The sequence below is a fragment of the Lissotriton vulgaris genome, chromosome 7, assembly GCF_964263255.1.
Source record: "Lissotriton vulgaris chromosome 7, aLisVul1.2, whole genome shotgun sequence".
Taxonomy (NCBI): Eukaryota; Metazoa; Chordata; class Amphibia; order Caudata; family Salamandridae; genus Lissotriton; species Lissotriton vulgaris.
In genome coordinates, this window is record NC_141695.1 from 937,956,912 (window position 1) to 937,973,284 (window position 16,373).

At 44.8% G+C, this 16,373-nt stretch overlaps 1 protein-coding gene across 1 annotated transcript in view; it reads right to left on the minus strand.

The window, feature by feature from the left end:
* Nucleotides 1-1,600: 1,600 nt before the first annotated feature.
* LOC147702760 (protocadherin gamma-A6-like) overlaps nt 1,601-16,373 on the minus strand; it is a 33,153-nt gene continuing 18,380 nt past the window's right edge. The window contains exon 3 of the mRNA XM_086929445.1: nt 1,601-1,704. Within this exon, the coding sequence (XP_086785571.1) occupies nt 1,601-1,704 (104 nt within the window). The remainder of the gene's footprint in view (nt 1,705-16,373) is intronic.

Here is a 16,373-nt window from a genome sequence, read left to right on the forward strand (position 1 = left end):
AAATACCTTACGAAATCATCATAACTTCGAAACTGTAGTAAAACAACCAAACGTGTGCTGCTGAACAGGTTACACGGTTTATTTCCCCTTTTCTTTGTTAATCTCTCGTTCTCAATCGTAAAAGAAGGTGGGCTGGGAAAACGGAACAAACATAATCTAATTATTCAAATGGTTTCCTTTTGTTTACTGTGACAAGCCAGGACATTCCCAATGACGAAATGGGAAAGAGTGGCCCCACCGAAATACTTGGAGCCGCTGGTATGTGTGGTTAATCTAAGTGATGATGTAGTAAAGAGTGGCAGGCGTGTCTGTGTTGTAATCTTTGTTAAAAGTTTGGACTGCCATGGTACCATCAATATGACGGCGCAGGGGTAAAGCCTGACTTGCATATAGTTGGTCCCTGTCGGTAGTTGCATTATGAGCGAAAAACGGGGGATTAGAATGCGGCCCAGAAAAATTACCAATGGTTGAGTATATTGGAGAATCTCGTTCATTACTGTCTCTTGCTTTGTTGATGTAGGACAATAATTACCCGTTTTACAAATAAGTGACTGTTTATAGTATTTATTCTGACGAATATATTAGGGTCTATTTCAAGTATATATTCCTTTGCGTGCATCACTAGAGAAATACACAAGTAGGTGCAAACTGGAAGTAACATATTTAAGGAATTAGATAGGCACAGAGAGTAAGTAATATCCAGGATGAATACGGTGACCGAACGTCCTGGATCTGGCCGGCGAGCCCTCCAAAAACAAAGCAAGAGACAGTAATGAACGAGATTCTCCAATTATCTTCAAGCATTGGTAATTTATATGGGACGCATTCTAATCCCCTGTTTTTCATTCATAATACCACGACTGACAGAGACTAACTACATGCAAGCCAGGCTTTGCACCTGCAACGCCATATTGATGACAACATGGCGATCACAGGCATGGTGGTCTGCTGACACCAACAGGCTGCCATCTCTATGAAAACTTCCAATCAAAGTGAGCCACAATTCACGACCTACCGCATGAATAGTGAAGAAGTAGTTCAGATTGCAACAATAATTTGGAATTTTGGTAATTAACCTATTAGTGCGTAGGTCAGTTCACACAATTATTTTCCATTTGCAAAACGTCAATGCGCAGTTTGCGAATGGAAATTTCCTATCTAGGATCCCTAACGTCAAAAAACATAATGCAGATAGTGTTGTTTTCTGAGCCAGGAAGTATACCTTCTTATTACAGACCTAGATTTCCAAACTTTTACACTGGAGTAGGGAAATAAATACCTAAACGAAGAAGAAGCCCACCCACAAACCAGACCAAAAGGAAGCACATCTATAATCACCCAAATATAAAATCCAAGTTTTGTCTGAGTTCAACTTAAAATGATAGCTGTTCTTTCAAGAGACAACCTCACACATGCAGGTAGTAAAAAATATTTTTGATTTGGGACAAGGTCTGACAGAGGATGAATACTATTACCAATCGTGTGTTAGCTGCATAGGTGTAATAAACCACGTTCATTGGTTAAATGGGCAAGCAGGATCAAGTACCAATTAAAAAAGTGTAGGACTTAAAGCCAGCGCATGTGACACTTCTTTAGTTACTCAAAAAACTGACTGAAAAAGAGACACCTCAATCGATTGCTCCATGTCAGAAACGAGGACATTGAAGCATGGATACCGTCTCTTATTCCCAACTTCAACAGCCTCTGTAGGAGAATGGGATAAGAGACACTTTCAAGGAAGAATATACGCAGCTTTTTTAATGGCTCATGAGCCGAGGGCTCAACGAGGTTCTGGGACAGAGGATGTGTTAAGGGTTGGAGCTCTGATGGAAGACCCGGTGTCCCATGCAACCCACGTCTGATATAGATTTCCTGCTGCTGCAAAAGGCTGCTGAAGCGCCTCTTTAAGCCGCTTTGTAAGCACTTTGCTTCTTGAGAAGTTATTTTAAACAAATTTGTGTTTCGCTGTGAGTTACATTTATTGCACCGTCTTTGCTTTGTGACATCACTGGCAAGAGCGGTCCCTTTTCAACAAATGTATATACCTCGAGGGAATATGAATTTGGAATGATGGGGAATGTTTGATTAGTCATGAATGTTTGCTGTGTTGAAGGAAGCCAAAGCTTTGCGCCACCGGAAATCCACCAGCCTTTTCTCCCTGCTCACTGTGGTTCCATTGTAGGTACAGTAAATCATATGTTGCTTGCGTCATAAAATCGGAGTTCAGGTCATACTTAACATCCAGTTGACATAAGAGGCCCGGTGTGGGATGGCTCGTATACCTACTGGTGAGGTTGTGTCCTTCTCCTTCCAGTTGTGCCTGTCTATTGTGATCCTCCCATATTCACACTGCTGAATCCCTCATAAGATTCCCCCTTATAGTAGCTTTCCCTGTGACCCAGAGAACTTGAGGCAAGGAAGTGGAAGGTTTATTGTCTATCAAGTACTGCTAGAGGTGGGTTATACGTTTCTGTTGGTCTTCAGGAATTCTGTAGTAGGATAGATCCAGTCTCCCGTGTTTGGAAGGAGGCGAGATGTGCCCCAAATCTAAACTCAAAGAGCACTGGGGGATGGTGAGCTATCCCTCCTTACCCTATGCTGCAGTCATGTAAAAGGGCCAATGAGGGGTGGTTCACAGGAAAGTAATCGACCCTTGAACAGGTCCCATGTACGCAGTAGAGGAGACTACATTCCCTGTCTTGTGGGTGTGTCAAACCCCGCGAATCGTGTAGGTAATGATCCTGCGGAACATCCTGCAGTAATGCCTGGTCGCGAGGGATAGTCATGGCAAAGGGTCCTGACCTATCCTGATATGGGTCTAGTGTCAGATTCCAATCCTCTCTCATTATCACCCTGGTATTGCTCAAATTCTGTCAGGCCTCTGGAGAGGGGGGAGAAAAAAGAGGCTCTATCCTGATTGAGAGTATAGATGGACTCCATTATAATGGTCTGTCTACTGTTTTGAGCTTCAGAAATACGTAGCAGCCAGGCGGGTCAGCCCATGTCTTTATAACTGTAAGGGGGAAAGATTTCAGGAAAATAATAACAACTCCACACCTCTTCAGGAAGGGAGGAGGTCCCAAATGAGCAAGAAAATTTGGAAGAAGGCTCCTGTTAAAACAAGCATTTGCAATGCAATAGGTCTCGCATTAGGAAAGTTTGAGCTATTGGTATTGTAAATGAAACATTTTTTATTTATGTGTTGGTTTTGAAAATAGCGAAATTAATAGCTTTGTCATTTACAAAGACAATACTTTTAACTTTTGCAAATATGACACCTATAGCATTTGTAATGCAATATCTGTTGTATTTATGTGACTTACATGTATTGATATTACAAATAACAATTGCTTTAATTTTTTTTCATAATTAATACTTAAATAAAAGTTATTGTAATTTTTAATGGCAATAGCTTAAACTTTTGTAAATAACTTTTGTGAAGATTATGTTCAGTGTATTTTATTGTGACCAAAATCCAAGAACAGAAGTGAAATATTAACATTTTTTGTGTCATTTGTAATAAAGCTTGAAACATTGAGAGAACATATTTGAACCAGGAAATGTTGTTGAATGGTTGCACAGATTGATGCTGTGGTGACGCTGAGTGATGTTGTGCTGGCAACAAGTGATGCTGTGGGGTTCAGTGATGCTGTGGTAGCACATAGTCATGTTGTGGTGCCCCTGAGTGATGCTGTGGTGGTGCTGAGTGATGCGGTGGTGATGCGATAGATAGAGTGTAATTATGTGGCTTGTAACTATGTGGCACTGAGTGGTATTGTTTGGATTGTATGTTGTATTGAGTGCATTGTAATTATGTAGCATATAATTATGTGGCACTGAGTGGAATTGTGTGGAGTGTGTAATGCATTCAGTAGAGTGTAATTATGTGGCGTGTAATTATGTGGCACTGAGTGGTTTTGGAGTGTATGTTGCATTGAGAGCAGGGTAAATATGTGGCGTGTAACTATGTGGCTCTAAGAGGTATTCGGAGTGTATGTTGCATTGAGGGCAGTGTAATTATGTGGCATGTAACTATGTGGGACTGAGTGGTATTTGGAGAGTATGTTGCATTGAGTGCAGTGTAATTATGTGGCGTGCAATTATGTGGCACTGAGTGGTATTTGGAGTGTATGTTGCATTGAGTGCAGTGTAATTATGTGGCGGTTAACTGTGGCACTGAGTGGTATTTGGAGTGTATGTTGCATGGAGTGCAGTGCAATTATGTGGCGTGTAATTATCTTGCACTGAGTGGTATTTGGAGTGTATGTTGCATTGGGTGCAGTGTAATTATGTGGCGTGTAATTATTTGACACTGAGTGGTATTTGGAGTGTATGTTGCATTGAACGCAGTGTAATTTTGTAGCATATAATTATGTGGCACTCCATGGTATTATGAGGAGTGTATGTTGTATTTAGTAGAGTCCAATTGTGTGGCGTGTAATTATGTGGCACTGAGTGGTATTGTTTGGAGTGTATGTTGCATTGTAAATATGTAGCATATAATTATGTGGCACCCAGTGGTATTGTGTGGAGTGTAGTATTCAGTAGAGTGTAATTATGTGGTGTGTAATTATGTGGCACTGAGTGGTATTTGGAGTGTATGTTGCATTGAGGGCATTGTAATTATGTGGCGTGTAATTATGTGGCACTGAGTGGTATTGTGTGGAGTGTATGTTGTATTCAGTAGAGTGTAATTGTGTCGCGTGTAAATATGTGGCACTGAGTGGTATTGTTTGGAGTGTATGTTGCATTGAATGCAGTGTAATTATGTAGCATGTAATTATGTGGCACTGAGTGGTATCTGGAGTGTATGTTTCATTGAGTGCTGTGTAATTATGTGGCACTGAGTGGTATTTGGAATGTATGTTGCATTGAGCGCAGTGTAATTATGTGGCGTGTAATTATGCGGCACTGAGTGGTATTTGGAGTGTAAGTTGTATTGAGGGCAGTGTAATTATGTGGCATGGAACTATGTGGCAATGAGTGGTATTCGGAGTGTATATTGCATTGAGTCAGTGTAATTATGTGGTGTGTAACTATGTGGCACTGAGTGGTATTGTGTTGAGTGTGTAATGCATTCAGTAGAGTGTAATTATGTGGCGTGTAATTATGTGGCACTGAGTAGTTTTTGGAGTGTATGTTGCATTGAGTGCAGTGTAAATATGTGGCTTGTAACTATGCGGCACTGAGTGGTATTTGGAGTGTATGTTGCATTGAGGGCAGTGTAATTATGTGGCAAGTAACTATGTGGGAATGAGTGGTATTTGGAGTGTATGTTGCATTGAGTGCAGTGTAATTATGTGGCATATAATTATGTGGCAATGAGTGGTATTGTGTGGAGTGTGTAATGCATTCAGTAGAGTGTAATTATGTGGCGTGTAATTATGTGGCACTGAGTGGTATTTGGAGTGTAAGTTGTATTGAGGGCAGTGTAATTATGTGGCATGAAACTATGTGGCAATGAGTGGTATTCGGAGTGTATATTGCATTGAGTGCAGTGTAATTATGTGGTGTGTAACTATGTGGCACTGAGTGGTATTGTGTTGAGCGTGTAATGCATTCAGTAGAGTGTAATTATGTGGCGTGTAATTATGTGGCACTGAGTAGTTTTTGGAGTGTATGTTGCATTGAGTGCAGTGTAAATATGTGGCGTGTAACTATGCGGCACTGAGTGGTATTTGGAGTGTATGTTGCATTGAGGGCAGTGTAATTATGTGGCAAGTAACTATGTGGGAATGAGTGGTATTTGGAGTGTATGTTGCATTGAGTGCAGTGTAATTATGTGGCATATAATTATGTGACAATGAGTGGTATTGTGTGGAGTGTGTAATGCATTCAGTAGAGTATAATTAAGTGGCGTGTAATTATGTGGCACTGAGTGGTATTTGGAGTGTATGTTTCTTTGAGCGCAGTAAAAATATGTAGCATATAATTATGAGGCACTGAGTGGTATTTGGAGTGTATGTTGCATTGAGTGCAGTGTAATTATGTGGCGTGTAATTATGCGGTACTGAGTGGTATTTGGAGTGTATGTTGCATTGAGCGCAGTGTAATTATGTGGCGTGTAACTATGTGGCACTGAGTGGTATTTGGAGTGTATGTTGCATTGAGTGCAGTGTAATTATGTGGCATGTAATTATGCGGCACTGAGTGGTATTTGGAGTGTATATTGCATGGAGTGCAGTGTAATTATGTGGCGTGTAATTATCTTGCACTGAGTGGTATTTGGAGTGTATGTTGCATTGAGTGCAGTGTAATTATGTTGTGTCTAATTATGTGGCACTGAGTGGTATTTGGAGTGTATGTTGCATTGAGTGCAGTGTAATTATGTGTCGTGAAATTATGTGGCACTGAGGGGTATTTGGAGTGTATGTTGCTTTGGGCACAGTATAAATATGAAGCATATAATAATGTGGCACTGAGTGGTATTTGGAGTGTATGTTGCATTGAGTGCAGTGTAATAATGTGGCGTGTAATTACGTGACACTGAGTGGTATTTGGAGTGTGTGTTGCGTTGAATGCAGTGTAATTATGTAGCATATAATTAGGTAGCACTCAGTGGTATTAGGAGTGTATGTTGTATTCAGTAGAGTGCAATTGTGTGGCGTGCAATTATGTGGCACTGAGTGGTATTGTTTGGAGAGTATGTTGCATTGTAATTATGTAGCATATAATTATGTGTTCACCCAGTGGTATTGTGTGGAGTGTGGTATTCAGTAGAGTGTAATTATGTGGTGTGTAATTATGTGGCACTGAGTGGTATTTGGAGTGTATGTTGCATTGAGCGCAGTGTAATTATGTGGCGTGTAATTATGTGGCACTGAGTGGTATTTGGAGTGTAAGTTGTATTGAAGGCATTGTAATTATGTGGCATGTAACTATGTGGCAATGAGTGGTATTTGGAGTGTATGTTGCATTGAACGCAGTGTAATTTTGTAGCATATAATTATGTGGCACTCCATGGTATTATGAGGAGTGTATGTTGTATTCAGTAGAGTCCAATTGTGTGGCGTGTAATTATGTGGCACTGAGTGGTACTGTTTGGAGTGTATGTTGCATTGTAAATATGTAGCATATAATTATGTGGCACCCAGTGGTATTGTGTGGAGTGTAGTATTCAGTAGAGTGTAATTATGTGGTGTGTAATTATGTGGCACTGAGTGGTATTTGGAGTGTATGTTCAATAAGGAGACTTGGCATTATCATCGTGCTGTACTCTTTGTTTAATGTTGCTGTAAGCGCGCTGCGCTTTGAATTTTAAAAATCACCGTTTTTTCTATCTCTGTTATTTTATTTTATTCAGCCCCTGTTTTTATTATCGCCGCCGCGCCCACACACTTGCACCATAATTGGGCCCCCCACCGCTTTTAGAGTGGATTTATTCGGATTTTGGTTGCTTACTCTTGGCGCCTGGTCGCCATATTGGGGGTGCTGCTCTTCCAGCGCTCCACCGGATCCAGCGCTCTAGTGCTCCGTTTGGAGACCAGGTGAGGCTGCATTTAAGGCGAGCTGTCAGTGCAGCTCGACCTCTAGTAAGGAGACTTGGCATTATCATCGTGCTGTACTCTTTGTTTAATGTTGCTGTAAGCGCGCTGCGCTTTGAATTTTAAAAATCACAGTTTTTTCTATCTCTGTTATTTTATTTTATTCAGCCCCTGTTTTTATTATCGCCGCCGCGCCCACACACTTGCACCATAATTGGGCCCCCCACCGCTTTTAGAGCGGAGTTATTCGGATTTTGGTTGCTTACTCGTGGCGCCTGGTCGCCATATTGGGGGTGCTGCTCTTCCAGCGCTCCACCGGATCCAGCGCTCTAGTGCTCCGTTTGGAGACCAGGTGAGGCTGCATTTAAAGCTCACTTCCCTTCGCGCAGTGGTGGCGCCTGACTCGCGCCGGAGTCAAGCCAGAGTCCTGCCCGTCTGCGCCCGTCAGCGTCCCGGAGGCGATCGGGGCGGCGGGTAGGGCTCTGCTACCAGGCATGTGTCACACAGGGTCGCCTGTGCGAAGATATACTCCTGGGGAGCTTCGCTCTCTTTCTAATCCAGTTAGTGGCTGTTGCACTGTCTTCCCTGGCCGCCACCGAGGTAAGTCCACCTGCCCTGGCTGTGGCTGGCACCCCAACCGCGCTCAGTCATCGTCCCCTAACAATAACATCGTCAGTGCTGGTTATCCCTGCATGTTATTAAACACTAGATCGGCGGGTAGACATGCACAGGACATTTTTGAGCTTCTGGATACGATGAAGCCATTTTGTCTTATGCTTACTGAGACGTGGTGGGGTGAATTCTCCAACCCAGATGTCGCCATGGCAATCCCGCCTGATTAAACCATCTTCAGGAAGGATAGAGCTAAGGGAAGGGGTGGTGGAGTGGCACTGGTGGTGAAGAAAGGCACGTCCTGCGTTATCTTGCCAGTGGAGGACATCCGCGGCTCAGAGACCCTTGCTTTTTCTATCACTCTGTCTCCGCACCAATCAGTTAAGGGATTACTGGTTTACAGACCACCTGGTCCACCCGGTACGTTCTTTGAAGATCTTGACTCCGTGTTGCTGGGACTGGCCCTGAAAGCGGAACATTGTATCGTGGCAGGTGATTTCAACTTCCGGATGGATGATCCGTCGGACCCTGCCGCTATTAAACTTTCAGAGGCTATGGCCCCGCTGGGACTGATCCCTTATCTGCTGGGGCCTACGCACGACAAGGGGCATACTCTCGACCAGGTTTTCTCGTCATCCCCTCTTGAGGTGATAGAGATTATCCCGGTACTATGGTCAGACCATTTGCTTGCCAAATTTTCGATCAAAGGCACAGTTAAATCTGCTGCTGCTCTGTCACAGCAGCAGGGTCGAGTCCATAGGGCTTACCATCGAGTGACCCCTGCGATGCTGGCCCAGGCCGCCTTGGACCACCCTTGCCCCCTCTCAGGCGGCCTGGAGAGGGATCTGGAGGCCTTGCAAGTATGGCTTTTAGACAGGCTAAACGATCTCGCCCCGGAATTGACACCCCGCCTGACACCGAAACGGGTCTCCGCGCCTTGGTTCACCGCAGCACTGTCGGCTATGCGGCAGCAGTGCAAGGTGGCCGAAAGAGCCTGGCGGGCACAATACGATTCTGCGGCCAAGCTGACCTATAAGACGGTGGAGAAGTGTGGCTCAGGGGTTAGAGGCGGCAGACCCGGAAGCTGAGATCGGCCCTGGACCAGGGTTCAATTCCCCGCCTCGGCGGGTCTTGGGCTCAAAAATTCCACGGACTCGATAATTCTCGCTCCAGAGCCTTCTCGACTCACGGGTTCACACTCTGCGACTCTGGGCAATAGCTTGCTTAATCTCCACAACGGCCCCTCGCGGTGGGATGCCTGGCTTTCACCTTGTGGATACCCTGCCGGGGTTATCTCACAGGGGAATACCAGGACGGGTTCCCTAAGCAAGCGCCGGGAAACCCTTTGTGGGTAGCTGTGCGCTATATAAGCTCAAATACATTTACATTACAAGGCTTATCACCGGGACATTCGCCTGGGAAAAAAAGCCTACTTGGCAGGGAGAATAGAAGCCGCTTCCAACTCCTGTAAGGAGATTTTCTCCATGGTGAGAGAATTTATATCCCCACGGTCCAATACCTCTGATGAGAGGCCATCTGATTCCTGGGCTTCGGATCTTGCTGATTTTTTTACGAGCAAGATCCAACTTATACAGGATTCTTTTCAACCAGTTGTATCTGCGAGCCTGATTAACCCTGAGACCAACTTGTCCCCTTTGGCTTCGCCAGGTCTGACGTTGGGCGTGTTTCCACCTATCTCTGCCCCTGCCTCATTAGCCCTTATGGGCAATCTTAAATCGGGCTCGCCTCTGGACCCGTGTCCCGCTAAATTTCTGGCGAAAATTGCAGAGGTGATTAATCCGCTGGCGAACCCGCTATTGAATCTCTCGCTGAGCCAGGGAGTGGTTCCGCATGCCTGGAAGCAGGCGATGGTAATTCCGCTGCTCAAGAAGCCTGGCCTAGATCCGAAGGCCCCAGTCAACTATAGGCCTATCTCTCTGTTGCCGGCTCTCACGAAAATTGTGGAAAAGCACGTTCAGGCGGTGCTCTCCAATTTTCTAGAGACAAATGAGATCCTGCATGCCACCCAGTCGGGCTTTCGTCCGCATCTCAGCACAGAGACCGCGCTCCTTGAGGTATCAGAAACCATTAAAGGGGTTCTGGACTCTGGGGCAAAGCCATGCTGGTGATGCTGGATTTGTCGGCGGCTTTCGACACCGTCCCCCATGATGGCCTTCTCGTAAGACTTTATGAGATTGGTCTGCGGGGGACGGTGCTCAGCTGGTTTTCCTCCTTTCTAGCTGGCCGCTGGCAAACGGTCTGGGCCTCGCCAGATTCCGCCGTGATGCCGCCTCTGGGAGTCGTGGTCCCACAGGGCTCTATTTTGAGCCCGACCCTTTTTAACATCTTCGGCGGCGTTGGCTGAGTCGTTTGGGGCCCAGATCGTATCCTACGCAGACGACACCCAGCTCCTCTTCTCGTGTAAGAGAGGAGGAGACTTTGACGGGGAGAGTATCCGGGATTGCCTTGGGGCTGTTTTTCAATGGTTCCAACTGAACAGCCTCAAGTGCAATTCCGATAAGCCCGAGGTACTCTTCTTTGGGTGTGACACAGAGCCAGATTGGCAGGCTTGGTGGCCCATCCATATGTTCCCTCCGTCTTGTTCTTCCCAAATTGCTAAGAACTTGGGGGTCAAGATGGACAAGGGGCTAACACTGAAATCCCAGATCCTTGGGGTGTCGGGCACCTGCTTCGGCATCCTGAGGATGCTGCGGAGGTTTCTTCCCCTTTTGTCGGAGGAGCACAGGAAGCTGACTGTGCAGGCCCTGATCGGCTCCAGGTTAGATTATTCGAACGTTCTTTACCTGGGCCTGCCAGAGTATCTGCTTCAGCGGCTCCAAGTGGTGCAGAATGCTGCCGCGAGAGCTATCTTCGGCTTGAATAGACGTGCCAATGCTGCGGGCCTGCTGCAGACTTTGCATTGGCTTCCAATCCGCAAACAGATCGCCTTTAAGGCTTTGACTTTGGCCTATAAGGCCCTCCATGCGGTGGGAGCAAAGTACCTCCAAAAGAGACTTGCCTTTTATCATCCGGCTCGCTCTCTGAGGTCGGAATCCCTGTTCCTGGCGGTGGTCCCGCGAGTGAAGAGAGCTCGCCTGGGAGGTCGCTCCTTTGGACTATTGGCGCCACAGTTGTGGAACTCTCTGCCGCTCACCCTTCGGGGAGCTACCAGCCTACTTGCCTTTAGAAAAGGTCTTAAAACCTGGTTGTTTACCCAGTAGGCCGCTTTTTTGTGCGCCCTCTCTGCCTTCTGTCCTTTTCTTTTTTAACCGTGTTATGTTATTGTGTTGCAGCCCTCCTTACTCAAAGCGCCGGGACACTCTTTTTGAGTAGCCGTGCGCTATATAAAAGTTAATATAACATAACATAACATAACATATGTTGCATTGAGGGCATTGTAATTATGTGGCGTGTAATTATGTGGCACTGAGTGGTATTGTGTGGAGTGTATGTTGTATTCAGTAGAGTGTAATTGTGTCGCGTGTAAATATGTGGCACTGAGTGGTATTGTTTGGAGTGTATGTTGCATTGAATGCAGTGTAATTATGTAGCATATAATTATGTGGCACTGAGTAGTATCTGGAGTGTATGTTTCATTGAGTGCAGTGTAATTATGTGGCACTGAGTGGTATTTGGAATGTATGTTGCATTGAGCGCAGTGTAATTATGTGGCGCGTAATTATGTGGCACTGAGTGGTATTTGGAGTGTAAGTTGTATTGAGGGCAGTGTAATTATGTGGCATGAAACTATGTGGCAATGAGTGGTATTCGGAGTGTATATTGCATTGAGTCAGTGTAATTATGTGGTGTGTAACTATGTGGCACTGAGTGGTATTGTGTTGAGTGTGTAATGCAATTCAGTAGAGTGTAATTATGTGGCGTGTAATTATGTGGCACTGAGTAGTTTTTGGAGTGTATGTTGCATTGAGTGCAGTGTAAATATGTGGCGTGTAACTATGCGGCACTGAGTGGTATTTGGAGTGTATGTTGCATTGAGGGCAGTGTAATTATGTGGCAAGTAACTATGTGGGAATGAGTGGTATTTGGAGTGTATGTTGCATTGAGTGCAGTGTAATTATGTGGCATATAATTATGTGGCAATGAATGGTATTGTGTGGAGTGTGTAATGCATTCAGTAGAGTGTAATTATGTGGCGTGTAATTATGTGGCACTGAGTGGTATTTGGAGTGTATGTTGCATTGAGCGCAGTGTAATTATGTGGCGTGTAATTATGTGGCACTGAGTGGTATTTGGAGTGTAAGTTGTATTGACGGCAGTGTAATTATGTGGCATGAAACTATGTGGCAATGAGTGGTATTCGGAGTGTATATTGCATTGAGTGCAGTGTAATTATGTGGTGTGTAACTATGTGGCACTGAGTGGTATTGTGTTGAGTGTGTAATGCATTCAGTAGAGTGTAATTATGTGGCGTGTAATTATGTGGCACTGAGTGGTATTTGGAGTGTATGTTGCATTGAGGGCAGTGTAATTATGTGGCAAGTAACTATGTGGGAATGAGTGGTATTTGGAGTGTATGTTGCATTGAGTGCAGTGTAATTATGTGGCATATAATTATGTGGCAGTGAGTTGTATTGTGTGGAGTGTGTAATGCATTCAGTAGAGTATAATTATGTGGCGTGTAATTATGTGGCACTGAGTGGTATTTGGAGTGTATGTTGCTTTGAGCGCAGTAAAAATATGTAGCATATAATTATGAGGCACTGAGTGGTATTTGGAGTGTATGTTGCATTGAGTTCAGTGTAATTATGTGGCATGTAATTATGCGGCACTGAGTGGTATTTGGAGTGTATGTTGCATTGAGCGCAGTGTAATTATGTGGTGTGTAACTATGTGGCACTGAGTGGTATTTGGAGTGTATGTTGCATTGAGTGCAGTGTAATTATGTGGCATGTAATTATGCGGCACTGAGTGGTATTTGGAGTGTATGTTGCATGGAGTGCAGTGTAATTATGTGGCGTGTAATTATCTTGCACTGAGTGGTATTTGGAGTGTATGTTGCATTGAGTGCAGTGTAATTATGTTGTGTGTAATTATGTGGCACTGAGTGGTATTTGGAGTGTATGTTGCATTGAGTGCAGTGTAATTATGTGGCGTGTAATTACGTGACACTGAGTGGTATTTGGAGTGTATGTTGTGTTGAATGCAGTGTAATTATGTAGCATATAATTATGTAGCACTCAGTGGTATTATGAGGAGTGTATGTTGTATTCAGTAGAGTGCAATTGTGTGGCGTGTAATTATGTGGCACTGAGTGGTATTGTTTGGAGAGTATGTTGCATTGTAATTATGTAGCATATAATTATGTGGCACTGAGTGTTATTGTGTGGAGTGTGTTTTGCATTCAGTAGAGTGTAATGATGTGGTGTGTAATTATGTGGCACTGAGTGGTATTTGGAGTGTATGTTGCATTGAGTGCAGTGTAATTATGTGGCGTGTAATTATGTGGCACTGAGTTGTATTTGGAGTGTCTGTTGCATTGAGTGCAGTGTAAATATGTGGCGTGTAACTGTGTGGCACTGAGTGGTATTTTGAGTGTATGTTGCATGGAGTGCAGTGTAATTATGTGGCGTGTAATTATGTGGCACTGAGTGGTATTTGGAGTGTATGTTGCTTTGAGCGCAGTGTAATTTTGTAGCATATAATTATGTGGCAATGAGTGGTATTTGGAGTGCATATTGCATTGAGTGCAGTGTAATTGGTGGCGTGTAATTATGTGGCACTGAGTGGTATTGTTTGGATTGTATGTTGCATTGTAATTATGTAGCATATAATTATGTGGCACTGAGTTGTATTGTGTGGAGTGTGTGATGCATTCAGTAGAGTGTAATTAAGTGGTGTGTAAATATGTGGCACTGAGTGGTATTTGGAGTGTATGTTGCGTTGAGCGCAGTGTAATTATGTAGCATATAATTATGTGGCGCTGAGTGGTATTGTGTGGAGTGTAAGTTGTATTCAGTAGAGTGTAATTCTGTGTGAGGGTGCAGTGTGTGAGGGTGCAGTGTGTGAGAGGATGCAGAGTGTGAAAGGGTGCAGAGTTTGAGAGGGTGCAGAGTTTGAGAGGGTGCAGAGTTTGAGAGGGTGCAGAGTGTGTGAGGGTCCAGAGCGTGTGAGGGTGCAGACTGTGTGAGGGTGCAGAGTGTGTGGCCTAAAGTAGTGTGAGGGCGAAGAGTGTGTGGCCTAAAGTACTGTGAGGGCGCAGTGTGTGTGGACTAAAATAGTGTGAGGGCGCAGTGTGTGTGGCCTAAATTAGTGTGAGGGCGCAGTGTGTGTCGCCTAAAGTAGTGTGAGGGTGCAGTGTGTGTGTTCTAAAGTATTGTGAGGGAGCAGTGTATGTGGACTAAAGTAGTGTCATACATACAAACATTCAAATACTCATACACTGGTGAAGGCTTGCAGACACACAGAAACAATATGTACATGCTCTCAGACATACACATCAGGTGAAACTTCCCGAGGCAGTTCTTGACATACCCTTGTGTGTGAGGGTTTGTTTGTGTTTGGTTGCACCTAGTTCCAGGATGCAGTTAGGAGAACAGTGTACAGAATAGGGGAGTTGGGGCAGAATGAAGAGGCAGGACAAAATGGACGGGGTGAAAGTGAAGAGAGGGCAAAGAAGGGAGAATGGATTGAGATGCAGATAGAGAACAGAATAAGGAGGGGGAAAAGAAGAAGAGAAGTAATCTGAATAGGTAGAGGGAAAGAATAACAGAAAGATATAGGATGGGTGGAGGACATTCAATAGAAAACCCGGGAGAACAAAGAGGGCAGAGTTAGGGGAGAATGCAACAATGAAACAGAAGAGGACAGGAAGCATAACCGAATGGGAGAAGAAAGGGTGTGTTACTTCTAGCACTATTGAGAGTAATGTTATCGTTTGGTATTACGAGCTCATAGGTTACTAAAACTCAAATTATTCCCATTGCGAGTCCCAAGATATGTTTCTATCTATTTTTTCTTTTTTTAGAATAATAAATAAGATTGCAGTTCACTTGGGAATCTTGATTTTCTTGGAAGCCAGTCGCCAAGCGGCTGGAAAGCGACAAAAAAATGGTAAGAAAAGAGTAGTGGGGAAGATGTGTTTTGGCTGCCTGCTGTCCATATGGCGTCGCTGGTCTTTCCTGTGAAGCTTTGTGATAACGACTTGTTAATTTATGTTAGTAGGAGCGCCCAAGCAGATTCCTTTGAAGTGTTTGTAGTCCAGCTAGGCCAGTGCGCGTGCTGCTGCATTCATCCGAGAAGGGAGGGGCCAGCAACCCTGTGTCTGCTTTGAGTTCATGCAAGTACACGACCCAGGAGAGGGGGCAGCCCGTCACCTACTGGTTTTGCCATCTTTCCTTCACACACAGAAAGGAGAAATGTTGCAAGTGATTACACTCATACACACAGTTTTGGCAAACATTTAATCCGATTTATTGCGGAGGGACATGCCAGAATATGTGCATTGTCACGAGGTAGATTGTATCTATATCACAAACACAACAATCTACGGGAATTCTCCACTGGCGTTTATTTTTCAGTTTACATAGCTTCACTAATGTTAATGCAACTTTACATGAACATTTGCAACACCCGACAAAGGCACTCACAGCATATTACGTCTAGAGGCTTCCCCTACTCGATGCCTTCCTCCTCGGCCAGTCGACGCCCCATGTTTTAAGTCCTAAACTTACAGTCACAATAAAGTCTGCATAACACTCTACAAGAGATAACCAGATACTGGCAGCAACTGGGCACTGCCCAGCCGTCTCCCTCCTCCTACACCGGCGAAGAAAAAAAAACCAAAACAAAACAAAAAACCCTGCCGTGTCTCGGAGACCGCTGCGGACGGTGAGAAGCACTCGAGCAGAGACGGGAGATCTCCGTTCTCCATTACATGGCAACTGCTGCCTACTCAAGCAGCCCTTTGTGTCTGGGCTGGGAGAGGCTTTTACATGGTGCCGGGCCTCTCGGGGCAGCGCTGCGCCCCCTCGGCGCTGTGCGAGGCCAGGAGGGGGCTTTGAAAGTGCACTTCTCACCTGGCCAGGCTGCCCCTTCGGACTCACGTGCACAGCGCCGAGAAGCAGGAGCTACTCGGTAGACGAGCGTGCTTGCTTTGCTAATGACGTTTGATGAATTTGCAAGACCCTTGTCAAAACAGACTTTTGCTGGCTCTTGCAAAGTGCCGAGCAGGTTGGTCAAGAACAACATACATTCTAATCGGAGGCCCTCAAAGTAGAGGTGAATCCTGCTACCACTGTGGATGTTTGGAAGTGACCA